At 48.5% G+C, this 23,723-nt stretch overlaps 1 protein-coding gene across 1 annotated transcript; it reads left to right on the top strand.

Annotated features, from left to right (window-relative positions):
* The first annotated feature begins 5,922 nt into the window (after positions 1–5,922).
* On the top strand, positions 5,923–13,463 carry KRT4 (keratin 4). Its single transcript, XM_005570946.4, has 9 exons — positions 5,923–6,442; positions 8,071–8,285; positions 9,240–9,300; positions 10,553–10,648; positions 11,193–11,357; positions 11,595–11,720; positions 12,151–12,371; positions 12,618–12,652; positions 12,762–13,463. Exons 1-9 carry the CDS (start codon positions 5,981–5,983, stop codon positions 12,941–12,943), a joined length of 1,563 nt encoding a protein of 520 aa, XP_005571003.2. The 5' UTR covers positions 5,923–5,980; the 3' UTR covers positions 12,944–13,463.
* Positions 13,464–23,723: the final 10,260 nt, after the last annotated feature.

Genomic DNA, 23,723 nt, shown 5'->3' with positions numbered 1-23,723 from the left:
GCATTGCTGTGAAACCTTTAACTGATTATCTTCACAGCAGCCTATAATACAAATACTATTATCATCCTAATTTTGCCTAGAAGGAAAATAAGGCAGAGTGGTTAAGTAACTTGCCTAAGGTCACACAGCTAGTAAGTAGCAGAGCTAGGTGTGGAATCCAAGTAATCTGGTTCCATAACCCAAGCTCTTAACCACCAGGTTATTTTGCTTATATAGAAAAAGGAATAGAGAGGAGGGGGTGCTGGAGCTAGAAGGGGCATTGGATGCAATCGACTCCAAACTTTTTATTTCATAGATAAGAAAACAGGTTGAGGAAGGGGAAGAATTTATCCAAAGCCACGGTAACTTAATGGCAGTGTTAACAAAAATCAGTTTTACTGAGATCATAGGCCAGGTGTGGTGGCTCATGCCTGTAATTTCAGCTCTTCGGGAGGCGGAGGCTGAGGCAGGTGGATCGCTTGAACCCAGGAGTTCAAGACCAGCCTGGGCAACATGGTGAGGCTCCGTCTCTACAAAAAAATACAAAAATTAGCTGGGTTTGATAATGCATACCTGTCGTCCCAGCTACTTGGGAGGCTGAGGTGGGAGGATCACTTGAGGCTGTTGAGGCCAAAGTAAGCTGTGATTGCACCATTGCACTGCAGCCTGGGTGACAGAGGGAGACCCTGTCTCAAAAAAATTCTATTTAGGGCTCAAAAACTGAACAATAGAAACTTTTAATTGTCATGGAAAAAAACCTCAGAAATTATATTGCAGCCCAGGAGGGCCCACCAACAGTAATGTGCTGCTTAGACATACTTGTCGAAGGATGGGAATGGCCCAGACCCAGGGGTTTCCAAACTGAGGACCCTAAGGGCTGCTTTCAGGGCTGCAGGGGGAGGTCAGTAGGTGAGAAGTATCATGGTCCCCTCCTCTGCACCAACTGGATTATCTCTCCTTATCTGTTTTACTCATGAGGCTGTGCGCGTGATTTTGTTTGTGAGGGTGCTTTTGCTGCCAGAACATGCGGGAAGCCCCTGCCTGTATATGCCTGGGGTAGGAGGCCAGCAGGGGCAGCTCTCTGGCCTGGGGGAAGAGGAGCCCCTGGGTACAGACCCCCACGCCTGGCTCTCAGGAGTGCCCATCCTCTCATTGCCCTCACTGGCCTCTCCTTAAAACGCTGATGGCCCTTTTCTGCAGAATCTCCGATCCCCATATTGGCTCTGGCTCCTCAAGAATGACTCAGGCCCGGTGGGGCAGTTGAAGTTGGGTGACCGAATGGGGTGAGGGTGCCTGCCTGGCCAGGGAGGGCAGGAGCACTTTCCCACACCACACAGCGGATTTGGAGCTGAGAGTGACAGAAGCCCTCAGGATCCCTTAATCCCAGGGCTGAATGTGTGAAGGGCTTGCCTCCCTCACCCAGAAAGCCCTGAGCAAACACTCCCTCCGCCCGGCTCCACACCCCTGTCAGCTGCTCATCCCTCTGTGAAAAGACTGGGAACAGCTGCCAAACAAGGAAGGGTCACGGAGGGCAGTAGCAGAATCTGCATGTGGGGGTCTGGGGAAGGGCAGGGGACCAGCTTTTAGCTGTGGCTACTGGGTAGAGGCACCTTGTTCAGCCGCCTGCCTCTGGCCCAGATACGAAGGAGATGTCTGTCCCATTTTCAGGGAAATAAACTCATCTCTCTTTCTCTCTCACTCTAGGGTGTAAAGGCGCTTTTGCATAGGAAGTTCTTCCTTATGTCTACCTTCAGTTTCTCAGGCTCAGTTTGAAGATTTTGTGAGCTTCTTGCAATTCTGATTTAATAATAAGGACACAGAATGTGGCTCTAGACTAGAACTTTCTTCCTGTTTGGATTGGGTTTATTGTAGGGTTTGTCATGAAATTAATTTGGATTTAGTTAATTGGAGGATACAAAACTGGCCCCTCAGGACAGTGTCATATCTTATTGGGTACTTGTAAGAACAGGGCCACATCAACCAAGCAACTGACCATGTGCCGAGGGTAAGGACAGAAAGGAGCTGAGCCGCATCTGCGGAGCTTGCAGTCTGCTGGCCAGACACCATGGCCGTCCTGGTGGACCATGAGCTACTGGGCTGTATAAGTTGCTGTGTACTTTTTTCCCTGAAGATTCTGTGCGGGCCAGTCACTCATATAAAACATTGTATCTACCGTTTTATACATTGTAAGGTCACAAGCTTTGAAGTCAGACAGATAGGACTGACTTCCCATCTCTACCACTTCCTGGCTGTGTGATCTCAGGCAAGTTACATACCCCTCTGAGCCTCAATGTCTGCAGCTCCAAACTGGACATAGGAAAACACTTCTTTGGCCGGGTTGTTAGAAGAAGCATCTAGTGTTCAGCATATAATGGTAGTTCCAAAAGAGAATCCCTTCCACCCAAGAGGCACCGCTGCCTTTCCTTTGTCTTCCTTCTTGTATCAGGGATAGAACATCTCAAGTCACCTTCATGAGAAGTACCTCAGTTGCAGCTCCTTGGTTTGGGTGCCCTACAGGCACAAAATAAGACTGATTGCATATTCTATATTGTTTCCCTGAAAATCCCCTTGGCTTCTGGCTTGCTTTTTGTTCTAAGCAGTAGACACAACTTTAGGGGCAGTGAACCCACACCATTTTCTCCTAGTGTTGGAGTGTTACAGCCATAGAGTAAAAGACCCAATAAGCACACTACAAGCCATGTGCTCAGGCAAAGCCTCTACCCTGGCCTGTGATAGTCCCCATCAAACCCCAGGGGCTACCAGAGAAGAAAGCAGTGAATGGCAGGTGCAGAGGCTGAGGTGAGGCAGCCGGGGGCACTGAGCTCTGGCCCTCACTCAGGCTGAGATCCCAGTGGTCCTACCATGTCCTCTGGGGCAGGAAACCAGGCAATTGGACCTCAGCTTCCCAAGGGGGATGCTCACATGTTTCCTCTGCTCCTGCAGCTGCAGCCCCCAAAGACCTGCAGTAGTTCCCACCCTCCTTCCAAACCATGCCCACCTTAGGAGCAAGAGTGGAAATTGATAGACCCTGGGATGCTAGTGCTCCCAGAGCCCCTTTGACCCAAACAGCCAGTTCCATCAGGTTTATTCGGGTGCCCATTCTGCATTGGTTATGACACAATTTAGACAGAGTGACTTTATACCAGGCAGAACAGTGTGAGTGAGAGGCCATATGTGAGTGAGAGGCCATAGAATATGGAGCCTTTGGGACCAGACTAATGTGAGTTTAAATCCTGCCTCCATCACGTGCTGCTGTGTGACTCTGGGAGCTACTTTACTTCTCTGAGCTTCTGAAAGGAAGGTTAATGGTGCTAACTGCATAGAGCCTTTAAGTAGACTAGTTGATCAAGTGTAGGTAAGGCATCCAGCACAGGACTTGGCACAAAGTGGGCGTTTGGTGAATCTGGGCAGAAAGGATCAGTGAAAGTCCAACCCCTTCCTTCTAGGAGATGGTTCTGGCTCTAGAATGCTCACCTATTACAGGTGGACTGACCCATGACTCGGGCATTCTCCCGTGATGGGGCCTGAGGACTCCAGTCCTTACGACCACAGTCCCTCCACCCCCTCTCCACTTACTTAGAGGCCATCTTGGCAGAGACAGACCACAGGTAGGGGTAGGAGGGGTTGGGGGAATGGGGATAAGGGAGGAAGTGGCTGGAGAAGGAGCTGGCTGAGCCCTCAGCCAGCCTGGCCTTCCCTGCATCCCTGCATCTGGGGTGGGATCTGCTGACCACTCTGTCCTCAGCACTGGCCCCTGTCTTCTGTCTGTGCATGGAGGCAGCCGTTCACTCTCTCCCTGGCCAGCTTTCATTCAGCTAGGGGCAGCTTGGGTCTGTGGGATTAATCAGGTGCCGGTGACCACTCTTCCTCAGACCTGGGGTCATTTCATCCATGAGGAATTGAGAAAAGGAGGGAGAACAAAGACAACAGATATCTCCTTGTAAATGACAATGGCAAAGCTTGGGCAGGAAGAGAATGAATGCCTGCTGACCTCCTATATGCCAGGCACCATGGGGACATTGTCTCATTCCCTGTGAGGCACATGTCCCATTTGGTAGATGAGAAGATGGATTGGATGGTCCATTATCACGCTGCTCATAAAGACAAATTGAGTCTGGAAAATTTACAAAAGAAAGAGATTTATTGGACTTACAGTTCCACGTGGCTGGGGAGGCCTCAAAATCGTGGCAGAAAGCAAAAGGCACTTGTTACATGGTGGTGGCCAGAGAAAGAATGAGAGCCAAGTGAAATGGATTTCCCCTTATTAAACCACCAGATCTCGTGAGACTTATTCACAACTACAAGAACAGTACGGGGGAAACTGCCCCATGATCCAATCATCTCCCACCGAGTCCCTCCCACAACATGTGGGAATTATGGGAGTACAATTTAAGATGAGATTTGGGTGGGGACACAGAGCCAAACCATATTGGATGGGTTCAGAGTGGTTAGATGGCCCGCCCAAGGTTACACAGCTAGTTAGTGGCAACAGGAGCGATTTGAACACAGATCTGTTACACTCAGCTGGGAAAAATTTAAGTTATGGCTTAAAACTAGGATTTTGCGTTTAAAAACATTGATCTGAGAAGGGATCCACAGGTTTCATCATTCAACCAAAGGGATCCCCAGCAGCAAAAAAGTGATGAACTCTTGCCCCGAATTCTGCACCATTATAGAAAATCAGAACGCGCCTAGCAAACAACTGGGCAGCAAATGGAGTCGCAGAGTGCACAACACCAGACCCTGCTGGAGAACGCCCGTCTAGAATTGTGCGAGCACAGACTGAAGGGAGGCCTGCAAGGCAGCATGGGTACCCAGGGCTGAGAAAGACAGTCAGGGTTTTCTTAGGGAAGATGTTTTGTCTTCCCCCATCTCCTTAGTACCTAGCTCCATGCCTGGCAGGTTCTCAGTAGCTGTTGGCCAAGTTGAAGTGAATCTGGATCTAGGTTTAGAAGGCTAAGGCTAGCATACAGAATATTCCCCTTTTTATGGGTACATGGAGCCAAGTACATGTGGAGGAATAAGAATGCTAAGAAAGGCCGGGCGCGGTGGCTCAAGCCTGTAATCCCAGCACTTTGGGAGGCCGAGACGGGCGGATCATGAGGTCAGGAGATCGAGACCATCCTGGCTAACACGGTGAAACCCCGTCTCTACTAAAAAATACAAAAAACTAGCCGGGCGAAGTGGCGGGTGCCTGTAGTCCCAGCTACTCGGGAGGCTGAGGCAGGAGAATGGCGTGAACCTGAGAGGAGGAGCTTGCAGTGAGCTGAGATCCGGCCACTGCACTCCAGCCTGGGGGACAGAGCAAGACTCCGTCTCAAAAAAAAAAAAAAAAAAAAAAAAAAAAAAAAAAAAAAAAAGAATGCTAAGAATAACAAATATACATGTGGCTTTTGACAGTTTACAGAGCACTCCATTAATCACTAGCTCACTCTATCCTGAGAAGTGGTAAGGCAAATATTTGTATTACTTCCAATTTATAGGGAAAGCAACTGGGCTTCAGAGGATGATTTGTTCCGATTTGCAGAGCTGGGAAGTGGCAAACTGTGCACTCAAACTCAGGCCCTCTAACTCCACATTCTGTGGGGTGAGAGGATGGGTGATGGGATGTCTTTTCTGGAGGAGGGAGGTACTGTGACGCTGGAGAGATGGAGGTACAGTGGGTGGGGACATGGAGGGCTGGGCCCAGGCAGGGGCTTCTGATTAGGAAGCCCTGGGGCGCCGGTTCAGGTTCTCCCAGAGAGGAGTGTGATGGGATCCAGTAACCTGTGCCCTCCAGATGACTTCTGTAGGTGTGTTTAGTGACATGCTCAACAGGTGCGGGAAGGATGGGTTTGTGCCAAGGGCCAAGCCCAGAGATGTTTCAGATTTTTCTCTTTATGCCCCTGCAACCAAGCCCTGCTGCTCCAGCACATATAAGAGACCCAGGTTGAGGGCTCCAGCATTCACCAGCCTGGGCCCTCTTGCTTCTCTGATAGCTCCCAGCTTACTCTCTGCAGCCATGATTGCCAGACAGCAGTGTGTCCGAGGCGGGCCTCGGGGCTTCAGCTGTGGCTCAGCCATCGTAGGCAGTGGCAAGAGAGGTGCCTTCAGCTCAGTCTCCGTGTCTGGAGGTGCTGGCCGATGCTCTTCTGGGGGCTTTGGCAGCAGGAGCCTCTACAACCTCGGGGGGAACAAGAGCATCTCCATGAGCGTGGCTGGGTCACGACAAGGCGCCTGCTTTGGAGGTGCTGGAGGCTTCGGCACTGGTGGCTTTGGCGGTGGATTTGGGGGCTCCTTCAGCGGTAAGGGTGGCCCTGGCTTCCCTGTCTGCCCTGCTGGGGGAATTCAGGAGGTCACTATCAACCAGAGCTTGCTGACCCCCCTCCACGTGGAGATTGACCCTGAGATCCAGAAAGTCCGGACAGAGGAGCGAGAACAGATCAAGCTCCTCAACAACAAGTTTGCCTCCTTCATCGACAAGGTGAGCTATGTCCCCGGCCGGAGAGGGGCAGTTAGAAGAGAAGGGTCCTGAGTCGTGGGGTCTCAGACCTGAGCCTACCACAGGTGCTGGGAAGACCACCGAACTTCCCCGGGCCCCAATTCTCCAGCTGTTGAAGGGGCATCGTGACTTTTAGCCTTCCTTTTTTTGTCCCATGGCTGGTGGGAAGGTGGGAGGCTCAAGGCAGTTAAATGTTTGGATTTCCCTAGACATGCTGTGGGATATTGGACAAATCATTTGACTTTTGTGGCTCTAGTCATCCCAGCTATAAAGTGGGTTCATTATTTCTCTGCTTCTTCTCAGATTTTGGTTTTGAATATAATGCAGTTAACTCCACTAATCACTTAACAATGGCCACTTCTGCTCTTACAACAGAAGAAAACTAAGCTGATTGTGCAAGTGAAAAAGGGACTGGCTCCAGTGGCAGATTCTAGGTCTCACCAGGGCCTTGGAAATTTACCTTTTTCATTCCTTTGATTAAACAATACTGCTCATGTCTGGGTCTGTTTGAAGAAAGGAGGAGACAGGTCTTTTCTTTTTGTAGCCCAACTTCCTTTTTCATGCAATGTCTAGAAGTTCAAGTTCTTTAAGCTCAGTTACAGTCATGCATGATGGATGATAGTGAGCAGCGCAGCCCCAGAGAGCCGAGTCATCCAAAGATTGATGACTGGGTGGATGAGTGCCGCCCTTTTGTCCAGATTGTCCTGGTTTACCAGGCATCAAAGTCTTAGGCAGCTTCGACATATGGGGCAAGAATGAACACTCTTGGAGTAGAATAAGGTGCATATTTGCTCTTCTTGCTAGTTTGAATAAACCCACAGTAGCTTAAAGAGGTTTTACTGTGACTGTAGGACATGCAGATATGACAGCAAAAACTCAGGGCTCTTTGATGCATCCTTGTCTCATCTCATCTCATTTTACCTTTCGAGTTCAAAATGTGATCAGTCTCCCTTACCTGCTTTCCTTTCGGTTCTGAGGCTCATAAAGTGGAAATGTCATGCTAAGCTGCTGTCTTGGTTCATCTGGATAGATTTTTTCATAGAGGGAGGGAAAGTTCAGGGAAGTCCTTTGCGGAATGGAGTTTAGGTGAGACTCATAATGTGTATAGGGCCCTGGTTTTAAATATCTATACTCAGTTGTTCACAGGTTCACAGGGACACACCAGGTCCATTGATAAGTAAGCTTATTAAAAAAGTCTGTAGTGACTTTATCTTTTGTTTGCTTTGGGTCAGGATCACTTTGAATGCAACAGCCTCCAGACTGTGATGTCTCCTAATTTCATTTTATTTCACAGAAGTTTAATGTTCTTCTTTGGGGCTTTGGGTGCCTGTGGTTAGGAAGTTGTTCTTGCTGCACTGTCAGGCCCTGCTGCTCTGGCTGTGCTCTGTTCTCCACAACATATGTGACCCCCTTGGTGCTATGGGCTCGAGAATGGGGCCATCATGTTGACCTGAGTGAGTGGTGCCCTGGAGATGCAACATAGTGGCCCTACTTGGGTGGTTCTTGGGCCGTGTGGTTCCCTGGGATTGACTGGGTTGGTGTTGGCCTTGGCTGGCCCTCCTGCCACACTTCAGGCCCTTATCAGTTGGCTGGTGCCTTTATCAACACAGGTGCGGTTCTTAGAGCAACAGAATAAGGTCCTGGAGACCAAATGGAAGCTGCTCCAGCAGCAGACGACCAGCACCTCCAGCAAAAACCTTGAGCCCCTCTTTGAGACCTACCTCAGTGTCCTGAGGAAGCAACTAGATACCTTGGTCAATGACAAAGGGCGCCTGCAGTCTGAGCTGAAGACCATGCAGGACAGCGTGGAGGACTTCAAGACCAAGTAAGTGGGGAGGAAGGAAGGGACGCCATCTGACACATGTGCCCAGCCACACCCAGGCTCCCAGGCCTCTCTCCAGTGGCTTAGAATCTCAGGCTCTGAAGGTGGCTAGGAAGGCCCTCTAGTCTGTTTTCCTACATCGACATAGTCACGTTTTCACAGGGTGAGGTCTAGTAACCACAGGTTGTTCCAAATGGAAATTCAATGATAGATTCAGGGATTTGGGTCTGCCATATACAAACAAGATCAGAACCCAAATAGATGAAAAGCAGTATAATATGGTCAGAAGAATACAGGCTGTAGAGACAGATGGAGCTGGTTTGCATACTGAGTCCTCACTTACTATCTATGTGACCTTGGGTGAGCTGCTGAACCTCTCTGAGCTTCAGTTTTATTCATCTTCAAATGGGAATAATATTCCTACTTTATGGATTGTGAGAATTAAATGAAATAACATGAAATAGAGAAAGCATGTGGCATATTTCAGTACACAGAGTGAACACTGAATACACAGCACCTCTCATTAAACTCACTATGGGATAGGACTGACAAAATAAATACCAACCCTCTCTCTCAATTCATTCACCCACCAAACAAAGGAAAATGGAGTGTGCTGATGACATTGCTGAGAATTTAATCTGCCAAAATGGCCAAAAGTACAGCCCTTCCATGGATATTAAATCAACTACACCATTGCTGGGTTTTCTCTCAAAAACAGCCTCTTTAAAGTTTGGTTTTCATGTCTCTGAATAAACCTTGGCCTAAACTGGTACTTCCTATATTCAATGAATGCAGTGAATGTAGGTTAAATGAATATCTGTATAAACATGGGAAATGTAACTAATTACCTGGATATCTCCAAATTTGTTTGGAAATGCTTGAAAACAAGCAGCAGAGATCTGAGAAACACCAGCTCACTGTGGGCTTTTGTCTTTTTCTCCCTGTGCCCACCCCCAGATATGAAGAGGAGATCAACAAACGCACAGCAGCTGAGAATGACTTTGTGGTCCTCAAGAAGGTAAGAGACGAAGGATGGTAGGGAGTGCCTTCAGGGTGCTCCTTCCCTTGGGGAGTGGTCTTTGGTTGAAGTCATGGGTTTGGTCCTTCTCTGCCTCATCTCCACTTACTTGGAACTACCTAGATCTATACAGTCAAAGAAAGTGGGTAACCAAACCAGGTTCTAAGGAATTAAGGTAGGGAGGAAAGCCTATTTGCATTTTTTTTTTTTTTTTTGAGATGGAGTTTCACTCTTGTTGCCCAAGCTGGAGTGCAATCTTGGCTTGCCGCAAGCTCCATCTCCTGGGTCCAAGTGATTCTCATGCCTCAGCCTCCCAAGTAGCTGGGATTACAGGCATGTGCCACCACGTCTGGTTAATTTTTTATTTTTAGTAGAGACAGGGTTTCTCCATGTTGGTCAGGCTGGTCTCGAACTCCTGACCTCAGGTGATCTGCCTGCTTCAGCCTCCCAAAGTCCTGGGATTACAGGTGTGAGCCACCGCACCTTGCCAATTTTTATTTTTATAAATTCATGAGGTACAAGTGTAATTTTGTTACATGGATAGTTTGTGTTGTGGTGAAGTCAGGGCTTTCAGTGTATCCATTGCTGGGATAACATACATTGTATCCAATAAGTAATTTCTCACTGTCCACCTCCCTCCCACCCCTCCCTCTTTCAAGTCTCCATTGTCTATCATTCTGCGCTCTATGTCCATGTGGTACTTGCCTTTCTGTGCCTGAGTTATTTAACTTAAGATAATGAACTCCAGTTCCATCCACATTGCTGCAAAAAGACACAATTTCATTCTGTTTTTATGGCTGAGTAGTATTCTATGGTGTATATGTGCCACATTTTCTTTATCCAATCATCTGTTGATGGACACTTACGTTGATTCCATATCTTTGCTATTGTGAATTGTGCTGTGATAAACATGAGTGCAGGTTATCTTTTTGTTACAATGATTTCTTTTCCTTTGAGTGGAATTCCAGCAGTGGGATTGCTGAATCCAATGGTAATTCTATTTTTAGTTCTTTGAGAGATCTCCATACTATTAGAAAAGTCTATTTGGATAATCAACTTCCATGTCTTCAGGTGGCTCTAAGGGAAGAATATATAAAATTGGTCCCCCACCAGCTCACCTGCTGCTGAGTAGTCTTTCCTAAGAGTAGACTTTCCTAAATGCTGCTGAGAACATCTGTAGGTGTCACTTAGTACCCCGCCCCCCCACTGGCATTCCTGTTCCTCATCTCTTATCCTCCTTCCTCCTCTGCAGGACGTGGATGCTGCCTATATGAACAAGGTGGAGCTGGAGGCCAAGGTGGACAGTCTTAATGATGAGATCAACTTCCTGAAGGTCCTCTATGATGCGGTGAGGGATCCTCCCTTCCATTCAGGGAAAGGGAATCCCCTGTCTGCGATGCTGCTGGCTGGGATTCACAGTTCTTTGAAAGGACTCCAGCTCCCTTATTTTAGGGCAGTGGGTTCTCATCAAGGTCATGCATAGAAAGGTTTGAAGTGGGAAATTCAACTGGGAGATTCTTAGAACCAGATGTAGTCTTGGTCTTAGAAGGGGTGATTAGATCTAAAGAGTGCTTGGAATAGAATTCATTGCTGTCTAGCATTTTTTCTGGTGAAATGGATCTGTTCCATTCCCTTCCATCCAACACACCGACACTCACTGCATTAGACAGAGTGGCTTATGGTTCCTGGGGACCAGTAAAGACTAGAAGCATTGCTCTTCCATTCTGAGCTGTCACGACCACTTGATTTCTGCTTAGAACTTTACCTATCTCTCCCCTTCCTACACATTGTGAATGCCAGCTCTGCTCCTATCTGAGCCTGTATCAGGTCAGTGAAGGCTTTCCTAGAGGGGCTAGGAAAAGCCTATTTGATGTGAGACATTTGCCTTGCAGGAGCTGTCCCAGATGCAGACCCACGTCAGCGACATGTCCGTGGTCCTCTCCATGGACAACAACCGCAACCTGGACCTGGACAGCATTATTGCTGAGGTCCGTGCCCAGTACGAGGAGATTGCCCAGAGGAGCAAGGCTGAGGCCGAGGCCCTGTACCAGACCAAGGTGGGTGGTGTGGATCTCTCAGGAGATGGGGCTGGCTCTGGGGCTCTGCTTTTTACATCTGTGAACAGGGGATCATTAGCTCAAGACCAACAGAAGTCAGATACGAACAGACATTTCCAGGCATCGTTGGTCCTGGTCTGAATTGCCACCTGTGGCAATTCTCACTGAGTTCACTTGAGAATGGACCCTACCCAGATGCCCCTGACCCCTGGTTCTCTGTGTTTTCTTGAGTATTAGGTCCAGCAGCTCCAGATCTCAGTTGACCAACATGGTGACAACCTGAAGAACACCAAGAGTGAAATCGCAGAGCTCAACAGGATGATCCAGAGGCTGCGGGCAGAGATCGAGAACATCAAGAAGCAGGTGGGTGTCTCTCCCTTCCAGATGAAGCACAAGGCCAGGGGCCTCAGGCAGACATCTCCAGAGTGGACAGGCAGATAAAGCATCGGGCCAGAAGACCCTGAGCTTGTTGCTGGGAATTCACAGTTCTTTGTGCAAGCCATACCCAGATTTTTTCAGCAATAACCCAGTTGGCACAACATGACGCTCCTGGTGCATAGGTTTCTTGGCTCTTCTTCATGGGTTTTTGCTCATCTTTATTTAATCAGTCAGGTGGAGGCATTGGTGGGCTATGGCTGGAGTGAATGAGATGTGTAAGTGTCAGGGAAAGTGGGCAGTACAGATAGAATCTTGACATCCTGACCCAAGGAAAGCTGGACCAGGGTAGGGGACAGGTGTAGAGGCCTTGAAGGCAGGGCACTGCTGACCACCTATCTAATGCCTTTGTCAACAGTGCCAGACTCTTCAGGCATCCGTGGCTGATGCAGAGCAGCGTGGTGAGAATGCCCTTAAAGATGCTCACAGCAAGCGCATAGAGCTGGAGACCGCCCTGCAGCAGGCCAAGGAGGAGCTGGCACGAATGCTGCGTGAGTACCAGGAGCTCATGAGTGTGAAGCTGGCCCTGGACATCGAGATCGCCACCTACCGCAAACTCCTGGAGGGCGAGGAGTGCAGGTGAGGGGTTAGGCAGGGTGTGAACATGAGGGCCGGAGAGGTCCAGGGCCATGAGCTTGTACCTCTGCCGGGCTGCAAGCGTCAGTGCTGTGCCAGTGCATTACGAACCAGGACAGCTTAGATAACAGGTTCACACTGGGTCCTCAAACTCAGAGGCTGCTCAAGGGTAAGAGAGGTGAGTGAGGTGGGCTTATTGAATGAAATTCTGTGCTCCCTGAGGTTCACTGCCTTTTCTTTCCCCCACAGAATGTCTGGAGAATGCCAGAGTGCCGTGAGCATCTGTAAGTACCTTCTGCTCCTGCTGTAGTTGTTCATTCACCCGGGTCTTGGCTGAGACCCCTGGGTGCTGGCACCATTGGAATAACTATGTCCTTTGTGTCTTTTCTGCAGCTGTGGTTGGAGGTAGCACCAGCACTGGAGGCATCAGTGGAGGATTAGGAAGTGGCTCTGGGTTTGGCCTGAGTAGTGGCTTTGGCTCCGGCTCTGGAAGTGGCTTTGGGTTTGGTGGCAGTGTCTCTGGCAGTTCCAGTAGCAAGATCATCTCTACCACCACCCTGAACAAGAGACGATAGAGGAAATGAGGTCCCTGCAGCTCACTGTGTCCGGCTGGGCCCAGCACTGGTGTCTCTGTGCTTCCTTCACTTTACCTCCATCCTCCCTCTCTGGGGCTTGTCTTACTAGTGTCCCCTCCACTATCCCATGGGCTCTCTCTGCCCCAGGATGATCTCCTGGGCTGGGACAGGGACTCTGCCTCTTGGAGTTTGGTAGCTTCTTCTTGATTTGAGCCTGGTGACCCACCTGGAGTGGGAGGGATGTCAGCTGACAACTCACCTCCTATGGACAGAGACGAAAATGACCAAGAGTGTCATCTCCAGAATTATTGGGGTCACATATGTCCCTTCCCAGCCCAATGCCATCTCCCACCAGATCCTGTATTATCCATCTACATCAGGACCAAACTACTTTTCCATCACCTGGTAGCACCTGGTCCTGCAAGCTTAGGACAAGAACTACTTAGTGTCCCATTCTACTCCTGTCATTCCCTCTTATCCATCTGCAGGTGAATCTTCAATAAAATGCTATTGTCATTCATTTTGAGCAATGGTCGTTTTTCCCTGGGGAGGGGTCTCTAAAATCCTGTATAACTAGACAATTTTGGTGAAGGTGGATGCTTGAGGGTCTGAAGGATCCGTCTATACAGATCTGGGTCATCGAATAATTTCTCAGGTCTCTACTTCTAGGTTGCTCGAATTATTGGGGTAGAAGTACAGTGTATAGAGGCCGAAGGCTGCCTACAGGGCAGTTGTACAGATACAAGGGGCGGCCGACAATTACACACACATTAGCTATTGTAGGGCAACCTGGGGCAGCACTGTTTCAATGCTGATCCTGGAATAAACCTGGAGGGAAGGGGTTTAAGTCTGCAGGTGGGGGGCATTTGACAGGTGTGAGAGAAGCAGGCCAGGGGTCTCTGTTGAATATAGAGCTTATGAGAGTGCTTATACTCTGTGTCTAGCAAGGCCTCCCTATTTTCATGAAATTCCATGCATGGGGCTAAATCTCACTGGCCCAACAAGGCTTTCAGGAACCTGTTCCAAGAATCAACAAGGTCACGGTTGTTGGAAGGAGGCATGCATGTGCGTCATTCTCCTAGAGTTTTCATGAGCTGCTCACTTCCCCAGCTCCTCAGGGATGCCTGGGGTTATGTCTGTGGTGCTCTCCCTGAGTGGCAAAGAATGTTGGAGGTGGAGCAGGGCTTCTGGAGCAGCAGTGGAGGGAGCTGTCTAATTACAGAAGTGAGGAGAGGATAGTCAGAGGTGGGGGTCTGGGTAGAGCCTTTGAGGACACCCTTTTTCTATACTGGAATTGGTCCAAGGTACTTGGAATTGGTCTGAGTATAGAAAAAAAGCAAAGTCTCCCCTTTTCCAAAGATTTCCCAGCTCCTGCTCTGCAGTCTGACCCGAATCAGTTTGCCGCAGATGCAGAATGCACTCTCTGCCTTGGCCACCCAACTGCACCTCCCACCCTTGACTGCCACAGAGTTCATTCAGGCTCCAGTTCCTCCAGCCCTGTGTCCATGGGGCCTCATGGTGTGCAGGCAGAAAGGCACATGGTTTTCCCAAGACCAGTCCCTGCCCATGGGACCCTCATGCAGATCCAAGGTAGGCTCAGGGTTGTTCTGCCTTTGGGAAAGCGGGGACAGAGCAGCAAAGCATTAACCTCAGGGGCTTGTGCTCTCTGGGCAGGGGACTTTGCCAGGAGGAACCTGGGCTCTGTCCTTCACCAGCCTGGCCCTAAAGTCCCCATTGTCTTAGGGCTCATTGAGCCCCATGTGTCAGACCAGGAAGTCTCTACAGCCAGCCGCATTTGGCGGCTTTGACTTCTTCTAAGGGCTGCACTCCTCCCCTGGCAAAATGCTGATGGGCTCTTTTTTTTTTTTTTTTTTTTTTTTTTTTAGTTTCTGGGAGTGGGGAGGAGGAGTTAAGTGTTGGAAGTAGGGGTGGAGCTTCTCAGGTTCGCCCACCAGGAGGCTGCAGGTTGTGATGGGCCTCACGGAGAGGCAAGGGGCAGGTTAAAGCATTTCCCATGCCCCCTGAGTGTGGGAGCAGCCAGCCTGAGCGGCCCTCCGTGCCTCTCAGTGTCTCTTTGGTTGAACTCAGTGATTTACACTGCAAGGTCAGGCCATAGATTATATGTGTGTATGTGCATCTTAGAATAAACGTGTTTGTATTCATAAGCACATGGCTATGTAAGCGTGTCAGTGTTTCTTATTTATATAAAAAGTCTCTTAGGTTGGGCGCAGTGGCTCACACCTGTAATCCCAGCACTTTGGGAGGCTAAGGTGGGCGGATCACACGGTCAACAGATCAAGACCATCCTGGCCAACATGGTGAAACCCCGTCTCTACAAAAAATACAAAAATTAGCCTGGCGTGGTGGCAGGAGCCTGTAATCCCAGCTACTAGGGAGGCTGAGGCAGGAGAATCGCTTGAACTCAGGAGGCAGAGGTTTCAGTGAGCTGAGATCACGCCACTGCACTCCTGCCTGGCGATAGAGCAAGACTCTGTCTCAAAAAAAAGTCTTCTATTTTACATAAAAGATGAAAAATCTTCACATTGATCTCTGTTTCCAGAACAGTCCAGGAGAGTGCATCCTGGCCTTGATTCATATGTTTGAAGCTGGTTGGCTAGTCAGAGGGGATATTTAGGGTAAATATACTGCTGAGATAATAGGCACCACCCTTCTCTCTGATCTTTCGAATTGGATTCTGGCCAGCTCCTAGTGCTCAGGAAACAGGGAGACATGGTTTGCATTATCTGCCCTGTTGGAGGCCCCATGCTCTCCCTTTTCTTTTAAATGCTTCACCTCTAAGTATACAGAAATCACTTTTCACATCTGAAGGGCCCAACTGCAGGTTGGCAAATCTCTAACTTGGTTTATTTGGCTCATCTGCCCTGACTCCATTCCCCAAGCTCTCGGCTCCCAGCCCTGACTGCAGTCCCATCATCACTTTGGCTCAGGCACCTGTCGGCTCCTAAGCAACTGTTATGTTTGCCTAGATCCCTCCCACCTCACCAAGACCCTCTGCTCTGGGTTCAGCCCTCTCAGTTCCAGAAAGTTCTCACTAATGCTTCTGAAGTCTCCCTACCTCGTTGCTAGTAAAACCAGAAGGGTACAGCAAAGAGGGGCTTATTTAATGTCCTACCATGGGGTTTTGGTTTAACTTACTGATGGGGCCCAGGCTTTGGGTTCTAAGACCAGAGGACCTCAGAATAAGGCATGACTGCTCCCATGTCTTGGGTGGATGTTCAGGGTTTAGTGAGACAGCTATGTGGGGAAATAATTGAGGGAGGTGGGCCCCCTTTGTGGGCCCTCAGGACACGGTAATAGTGGGCCAACGAGGGACAAAGGGAGGGAGCAGGCTGAAGAGAAAAACGCCATTTTAGCACCATTCCATTTTTTTTCCGTGTTGATGGTAGAGTCTGAACAGTCATCTCGTTATTCCACTGAGAAGGCCGGGAGTGTAGAGTTGTGGCCACGAACGGTCTTGGCGGTGGGAGCCCCAGACTCAGGCTCATTGCTGCCCATGGTTTTCTGGCTTGGCTTTGGGTCAAGGTAGGACTGTTCTGCATCTGCATTTTTTTTACTTGATTGTTGTGGATTTGATCCTCAAAAATTCGAGAAAGTGGACGAGAAGCCAGATAAGCTGGGAAGACACTTTCTGGAGAAAGTGTTTTGATTGTCATTTGCCATCCACCCATTCACCCATCTACTCATCCATCCATCCATCCATCCATCCATCCATCCATCCATCCATGATCCATCTATTCATCCATCCATCCATCCACCCACCCATTCACTCATTTACTCAACAAACCACTAGTCTATAAATTATTTATGGACAGGAACCATGACTTTATTAATCTTGACATTCCAGGGCCACTGTGCTTGCCATATAGTAGCTGTTTAACAAATGTCAATTGAATAATGTTTACTGAGTGCCTAGTTTGTGCAGGGCAATGGGGACCCATTATGGAAAGAATAATTATACTCTCTTTTCAAGGAGCTTTCAGTACAGATGATAATGTCTAGATAAAAACATGCACATAAAGAACTTGGTAACTGGATAGACAGATAAATGACTTTGGAAGTTACAAATGAAGGACATGACAGTCCAGAGGAGAGTAAAATTACTTGTAGTTTAGAGCGAAGGGTTGGCACTCACAGGAGGCTTCATGCAGGAGGCGGTATTGAAGTGGGGTCTTGATGAAGAAGCTGGTCCTAGATGCTAGAGACGGGGGCAGGTGTTCTCCTTACAGAGGGCAGGATTCTGATACCTAAGAGCAGTCCTTTCTTCTAGAAGTCTTCTAGGAGTGGCTCCACCCCTTTGGAATATCCTGCTGTTCTGTCTCCCTTAGACCTCCTCATACTGGATTTTGGTCACACTCCATTTTCTGTGCAGCGTCCTGTGAAGCTGCAGCATTTCTCCCATCAGGCTGGGAGCCCCTTCTCTTGTGAATCCACCACCCAAGAGCATGGCAGGGGCAGTTGCTTCAGCTTGACAAGCATTGTTGAGCGCCTACATTGTGTCAGACTCTGTGTAGGGCCATGAGGATATAAAGCTTATTGCAGTATGGTCCTCACCCTTGAGAATGGCATAGTGTAATGTGAAAATGGTGCATGAGTGTGGGGAGTGTAGACACATTAAATACACATTCTCCACACTTTCAGGAAAATGTTGAAAGCAATGGTGTATGCAAACACTGAGGCTCTGGAAGCATAAGGGAGAAGCATTTGCTTTTGCCAGGGATTCAAGGAAGACTCCCTGGAGGAGGTAACACCTGTGTAGCCAGCCACGTAAAAGGGGTGTGGACCTGGAGCTTGTGAGAGGGGTGCAGGGGAGGAGGGTGCTCTAGGCAGCAAGAATTTCAGAGTAAAGACAGGGAAGTGTGGCTCAGTGCAGTACCAAACCAAAAGCCGCTTAGCATCACTCCAGGCAGGGCAGGGAGTGGTGGGAGAGGAGGCTAGAGAGAAAGATTGAGGCCAGAATGTGGAGGACATGGGTTGGCCCATTGCCTAATTTGTTTGGAGTTTGGGCTTTATGTTCCAAGACTAGACAAGCTCAGAACAAGGCGTGTCTGAGAGATTAAGCTCAGAAACAGATGAGGAGGTAGCTCTGGGCCACCTGCTCTCAGGGTGTGGCCTGGAGGCCCATGATGTGCTTTGAATTGCAGTCTAGGAACCACCACTCTGCCCCTCCCTCCCCTGCCATGCAGCTGTAAAGCTAAGCCTTGCCATGGCTCTGCCTCCTTTCCCACTCTTGTTTCCTATGAGGGTATGTTTCCAGGAACAAAGACGTTTGCTGTCATTCCTTTGTCTCTTGGCAGAATGGTATCTCACCCCGCATGCTGGCATCCATTCCTTTGATATTTATTGAGCACTTTTCATATGCTAGGGGCTATAAATTGCTATTTTAAAAATCCCCTTGTGTTACTTGCAGTGTCCCCTGGTCCCCTTATTTCCACTATGATTGTACCCTTTGCTTTATGTCCAACTGGATCCCCTCAAATTCCTCAGTGGAGAGAGATCCATGCTTTTCAAATCATTGCATTGAGAAATAAATGTATTTTTCCTCTTAAATGCCTCTTTCCCAGGTTAAATGACCACCTAATGGTTGTTTTCACCTCCTCTTTTTTTTTTTTTTTGAGACGGAGTCTCGCTCTGTCGCCCGGGCTGGAGTGCAGTGGCCAGATCTCAGCTCACTGCAAGCTCCGCCTCCTGGGTTTACACCATTCTCCTGCCTCAGCCTCCCGAGCAGCTGGGACCACAGGTGCCCACCACCTCGCCCGGCTAGTTTTTTGTATTTTTTTAGTAGAGACGGGGTTTCACCGTGTTAGCCAGGATGGTCTCGATCTCCTGACCTCGTGATCCGCCCATCTCGGCCTCCCAAAGTGCTGGGATTACAGGCTTGAGCCACCGCGCCCGGCCTCACCTCCTCTTTTAACTTTTTTTTTTTTTTTGAGACGGAGTCTCTCACTGTTGCCCATGCTGGAGTGTAGTGGCGCGATCTTGGCTCACTGCCATCTCTGCCTCCCTGGTTCAGTCATTCTCCTGCCTTAGCCTCTGGAGTAGCTGGGACTACAGGCGCCCACCACCACGACTGGCTAATTTTTTGTATTTTTAATAGAGACGGGGTTTCATCGTGTTAACCAGAATGGTCTCGATCTCCTGACCTCGTGATCCGCCCCCTTGACCTCCCAAAGTGCTGGGATTACAGGCCTCAGCCACCGCACCCTGCCTATCTTTTGTTTTACGACAACTGTTTAATAACTTCCTAAGATCTCTTGGGAATTCTCCAGCGAGGACAAGGTTGTGATTTCTGCCATGCACAAGCATCTGGTTTGAGCAGGCACGCCAGCCAGACATGATTCAGCACAAATATAAATGGACAGCTCTTATCCATGCAGAGGAATCTTATGTAAATAGAGGCTTATTCAGGGCAAACCTTTTTTTTTTTTTTTTTTCATTTTTACTGTTATGTTTATTTTCTCTGTAAGTGCTTTGTGAATGCTGTCCCTTCAGTTTATTCTTACAGCAGGACAAGGAAGTGAGTTATTTAAAACTAGGAAGCTGGCCGGCATAGTGGCCCATGTCTATAATCCCAGCACTTTGGGAGGCTGAAGTGGGCGGATTGCTTGAGCCTAGGAGTTCAAGACCAACCTGGGTTAGATCGAGAGACCCTGTCTCTGCAAAAAAAAAAAAAAAAAAAATAGCTGGGCATGGTGGTGCATGCCTGTGTCCCAGCTACTTGGGAGGCTGCGGTGGGAGGATGGCTTGAGTCTGGGAGGTTGAAGTTGCAGCGAGCTGAGATTGCGCCACCGCACTCCAGCCTGGGCAACAGAGTGAGACGCTCCCTCTCTCTCTCTCAAAACAAAAACAAAAACAAAAGCAAACCAACCCCCCTCTGCACCACCACCAACAAACCCATGCCTTACCATTCTCCTCCTCAGGCAGGACTGATGGAAGTCAAGAGCTAAGGAAGGGAATAGAATCTTAGCTTGCATTGAAAGAAGCACGGTGCCCCCATCACAGACAGGAAGGGGCTTCCTATTAGTTCTGGTGCACATGAAGCCACCTTTGAGTACCCTATCTTAGCACTGTAGTTTTAAGAGATCCATTACATATTAAAGTGGGTGCAGAGAATAGTCCTGGAAACCATGTGTACTGAGGACTGGGAGAAACAACTGGGTCTATCAAACTGGGAGGTTGGTGTCTGTGAACTCCACAGTATTTTCTAATATTGGAAGGGTTGTGATACAGAAGCCAGGGGAGTTTGTGTGTTTTACTCTGGAAGGCCAGGCAAGAGCAAATTCATCTGAACTCAGTTCCCATCTGCTGAAGGCCTGCAAAGGCCACAGGCTGATGGACACAAAGGCAGGGAAGACAGGTGGTAACAGCGCTCAGCAGGGAATCTCAGCTGGGGGCAGGTGTCCAGCGGTGGAGGGGGCAGGAGCTTGAGACCTGAGGCTGAGAGGCCCCAGTTAGGGTTGCTGTTGTGTCAGGACTGCGAGGGTTCTGAGAATGCACATGGATGCAAGTGTCTCTTGATTGAGTGAATAGTGTGTCTTTTTATGTATATGTATTACCACTTTCAAATGTATATGATTATGAACTGCAATTTTATTTAAAAGTGTTTGCTAAATTCATAGTAAAAAATGTATGTTCTTAAAGGATACTGGAAGTATGAGTTCTGACATGTGTGAAGGTCAATGTAATTTTGTGTGTGTTAAAGGGGGCCTTCACACCCAGAGAGGTATGGGTGTCATGCCATGACGGACAGGTGACTGGGGCTCCCGGTGACCAAAATTTCACTGATCCTATAAGAGGAGCTGGGTTCCCATGGAATGGAGTGGAAGGCCTGAAAGCTAGATCCATGAAGGCCTTCCTTGGGTCAGGGTGGGGTCTTGCTGGCCTGGGCAAGTTAGGAGATTTGATGAATTGCCTTCCATGGGGATCTTGAAGAGTAGGAGTGGCCAGGTGGATTCTGCCTCGAGGTAGAGGAGTGGACTAGAGAGTCTCCTGGCCATAGCACCCTATGAGTCTCTGATTTCACACATTGCAATCCAGTGACTCACTCTTCTCTCCAGGGAGAAAGCACTTAAGGAGCTTAGTTAATAAACTTCAGATAATTCAGGTGTTGGAGGTGACTGTAAACCAACTCTATTTTCTCAAAGTGTTTATTAAGCCCTCCAAGTTTAGAGGGCTGGGCCCAACCAATAAGAATTTCAACTCACTGATTATCTCCTCCCCTTCCACCACTTCCTTCACTTACAACTCTGATCAGAATTGACATTCTAGTCCTGGGAATGTACTCCCCAATCTTTGTTTTGCTCCCTGTCCTCTCAAAGGCCAAGCCATGTCTTCTCTGCTATCCCAACCCCAAGAGTAAGTATAGATTATGCCCTTCTTCCCTTTCCTTCCACCATCTGTTGGGGAGGTCCCAGACCCAGGACTAGCTGATGACAGCAGTGATTGTGATTGTGATTCTCCAAGATTCTTCTCCAAGATAATTCCTTCTAAAGGAATGACAAGCATGATTCAGAATCAGTGGGCTCTGGCAATGGCTGAGATCTCCCTCACTGGGGGCACTAAGTACCCTGAATCACTATGGGTTTAAGAATTCCTAGAGACTCATTGCCCTGGAACCGAGGCCCCACACCTGACCAAGCAGCAGCCTCATTTCTGTCTGGCATAAAGGCAAGTCCTCCATCCTGCTCTCTTAGATATTATAAGAAAAAATATGGCCTAATTTTTGTAATATGTTTCCTTTTTTTTTTTTTTTTTTGTTGAGAATGGTCTTGTTCTGTTGTCCAGGCTGGAGTGCCATGGTGCAATCATAGCTCACTGCAGCCTTGACCTCCCAGGCTCAAGTGATCCTCCAGCCTCAGCCTCTCGAGCACCTGGGTCTCCATGCACATGACACCACACCCGGCTAATCTTTGTATTTTTTTGTAGAGATGGTGTTTTGCCATGTTTCCAAGGCTGGTCTGAAACTCCCGGGCACAAGCAATCTGCCCACCTCAGCCTTGCCAAGTGCTGGGGTTACAGGCGTGAGCCACCACACTTGGCCTCGTGATATGTTTCTTGAAACACTGGCAGATATTTCATGCATCTAGCTATGTTCCTGTGAGATCTAGAGGGTCAGAGATGATTGATTATCTTTTATGGTTAGTGATGCTGAAATGCATAGAATTTAAACAGCCTTGGTCGTACTTACTTATGGGGAGGATCTGGTCTAGCCCTGGGATTGGTTCATTGCCTCTGAGGGAGCAAAGAGGAGAGGAGCCTGTGTGGCCACCCTCTGGGCCAGGGCTAACTTCACAGTCCATGGGCAGAACTTACAGAAAATCAGGGATATAAGTCAGAGGTGCTGGAGAGGGGATCCCAGCAATGAACGGGACAGATTGTGTGACCTGGAACGTCCAGTCAACTTCAACTTGATTCTGTAATTGGTTGATTCTTGATTGATTGGTTCTTGATTCTGTGATTCTACTTTTTTTTTCCCCCTGAGGAGGTGACATTCATTTTGCATGTACATTTTTCTAAATCTGAACACCAAATTTGAGAAGTCTGGATTCCTCACATTGAAATAATCTCAATTAGCTTGTGCTACCTCATGCAATGGGAGTTGAACTAGCTTTCAACCAGTTTTACCTGGTTGTAATCCAGTAAAAGGGCTTAACCATTAATTCATTAATAATAAATTGATGGACTCATTCATTTTTTCAACAAACCAAACTTTATGGCACTTACTATTGGCAAAGCACTGTGCTTTGGTCCAAGAGACCCAGTGTATTAACAAGACTGGAAACTCCTGGAGAGCTTATGGTTTTATCCTGGGGTGGAGCTAGGATGTTGCACAGCCTGGCAGGTAACACATGGGAGAGATACAGATAAAATGGAAGAACCAGGCCACTGAAGAAAATTTCATTTCCTTTGCACTTGGGCCACTCCCAGCCCTAACCAGTGGGTGTTGAAGTCTGTCCTTTTCCCCAATTCTAAGGAAGCTCCTGCCAGGGCCATACAGACCACACCCTTAGAAGGGCCCAATGTGCAGCAGACAGAACAAAAAAGGGCCTGTCCTGGAGTGATAAGCAGCTAACTTGGCCAGCTCCAGAGTGAGCAGGATGGCTTTTCTCTCGGACAAACTAAGCCCAGTCATAAGCCTCTGGACAATCCCAGACAGGCAGAGTTTCAGGCTTTTGGAGTCAGACATGTTCCATAGTGCTGCCAGCTCTGCCAGATCTGGCTTTCTGGGGTTTAGAGGGGCGTGGGCGACTCTCAGGAGCACATCTCTCAACCAGAAAATGGTCCCACAGGGGCCCTGTGTGTCTTGTCCATGACTGGGTCTCTAGGGTTTTGCACAGGGCCTGGCACACATTTGGCAGTCTGTAAATATTTGCTGAATTTGTTGTTGACTTGATGTTTGAGTTTCTCGTTCCCTAGGCCTTAAGCTAAAACCAGAGAAATGCCAAAATGTGGGGAGCAAGAAAGGAAGCCATAGAGAAACCCCGAGATGTGTAATAGTGTACAATTTCTTTGGGAAGTTTTAAAGAGAAAAAAATATTAGGCATGTTGGATTTTGCCAGTGTCTGGTCAACATGGACAGGTGTTAACTTGACTTTTTCTCTGAAGATAGTCATAAACCAAAACACCACTACCTCCTGAACTAAAGCTTGGGGTATAGGGAGAACCCAGGAGGCATATTTGTGATAGTTCTGGGCTTTGTTTCCAGGAAGGGAGGAGGAGAGGTCAGCGCTTCATCCCAAAACCCAGCACAGAGCCGGGCACA

This window comes from Macaca fascicularis, chromosome 11 (genome assembly GCF_037993035.2).
Source record: "Macaca fascicularis isolate 582-1 chromosome 11, T2T-MFA8v1.1".
Taxonomy (NCBI): domain Eukaryota; kingdom Metazoa; phylum Chordata; class Mammalia; order Primates; family Cercopithecidae; genus Macaca; species Macaca fascicularis.
The sequence above is the reverse complement of the archived record's forward strand: the minus strand, read 5'-3'. Positions and strand labels throughout refer to the sequence as shown.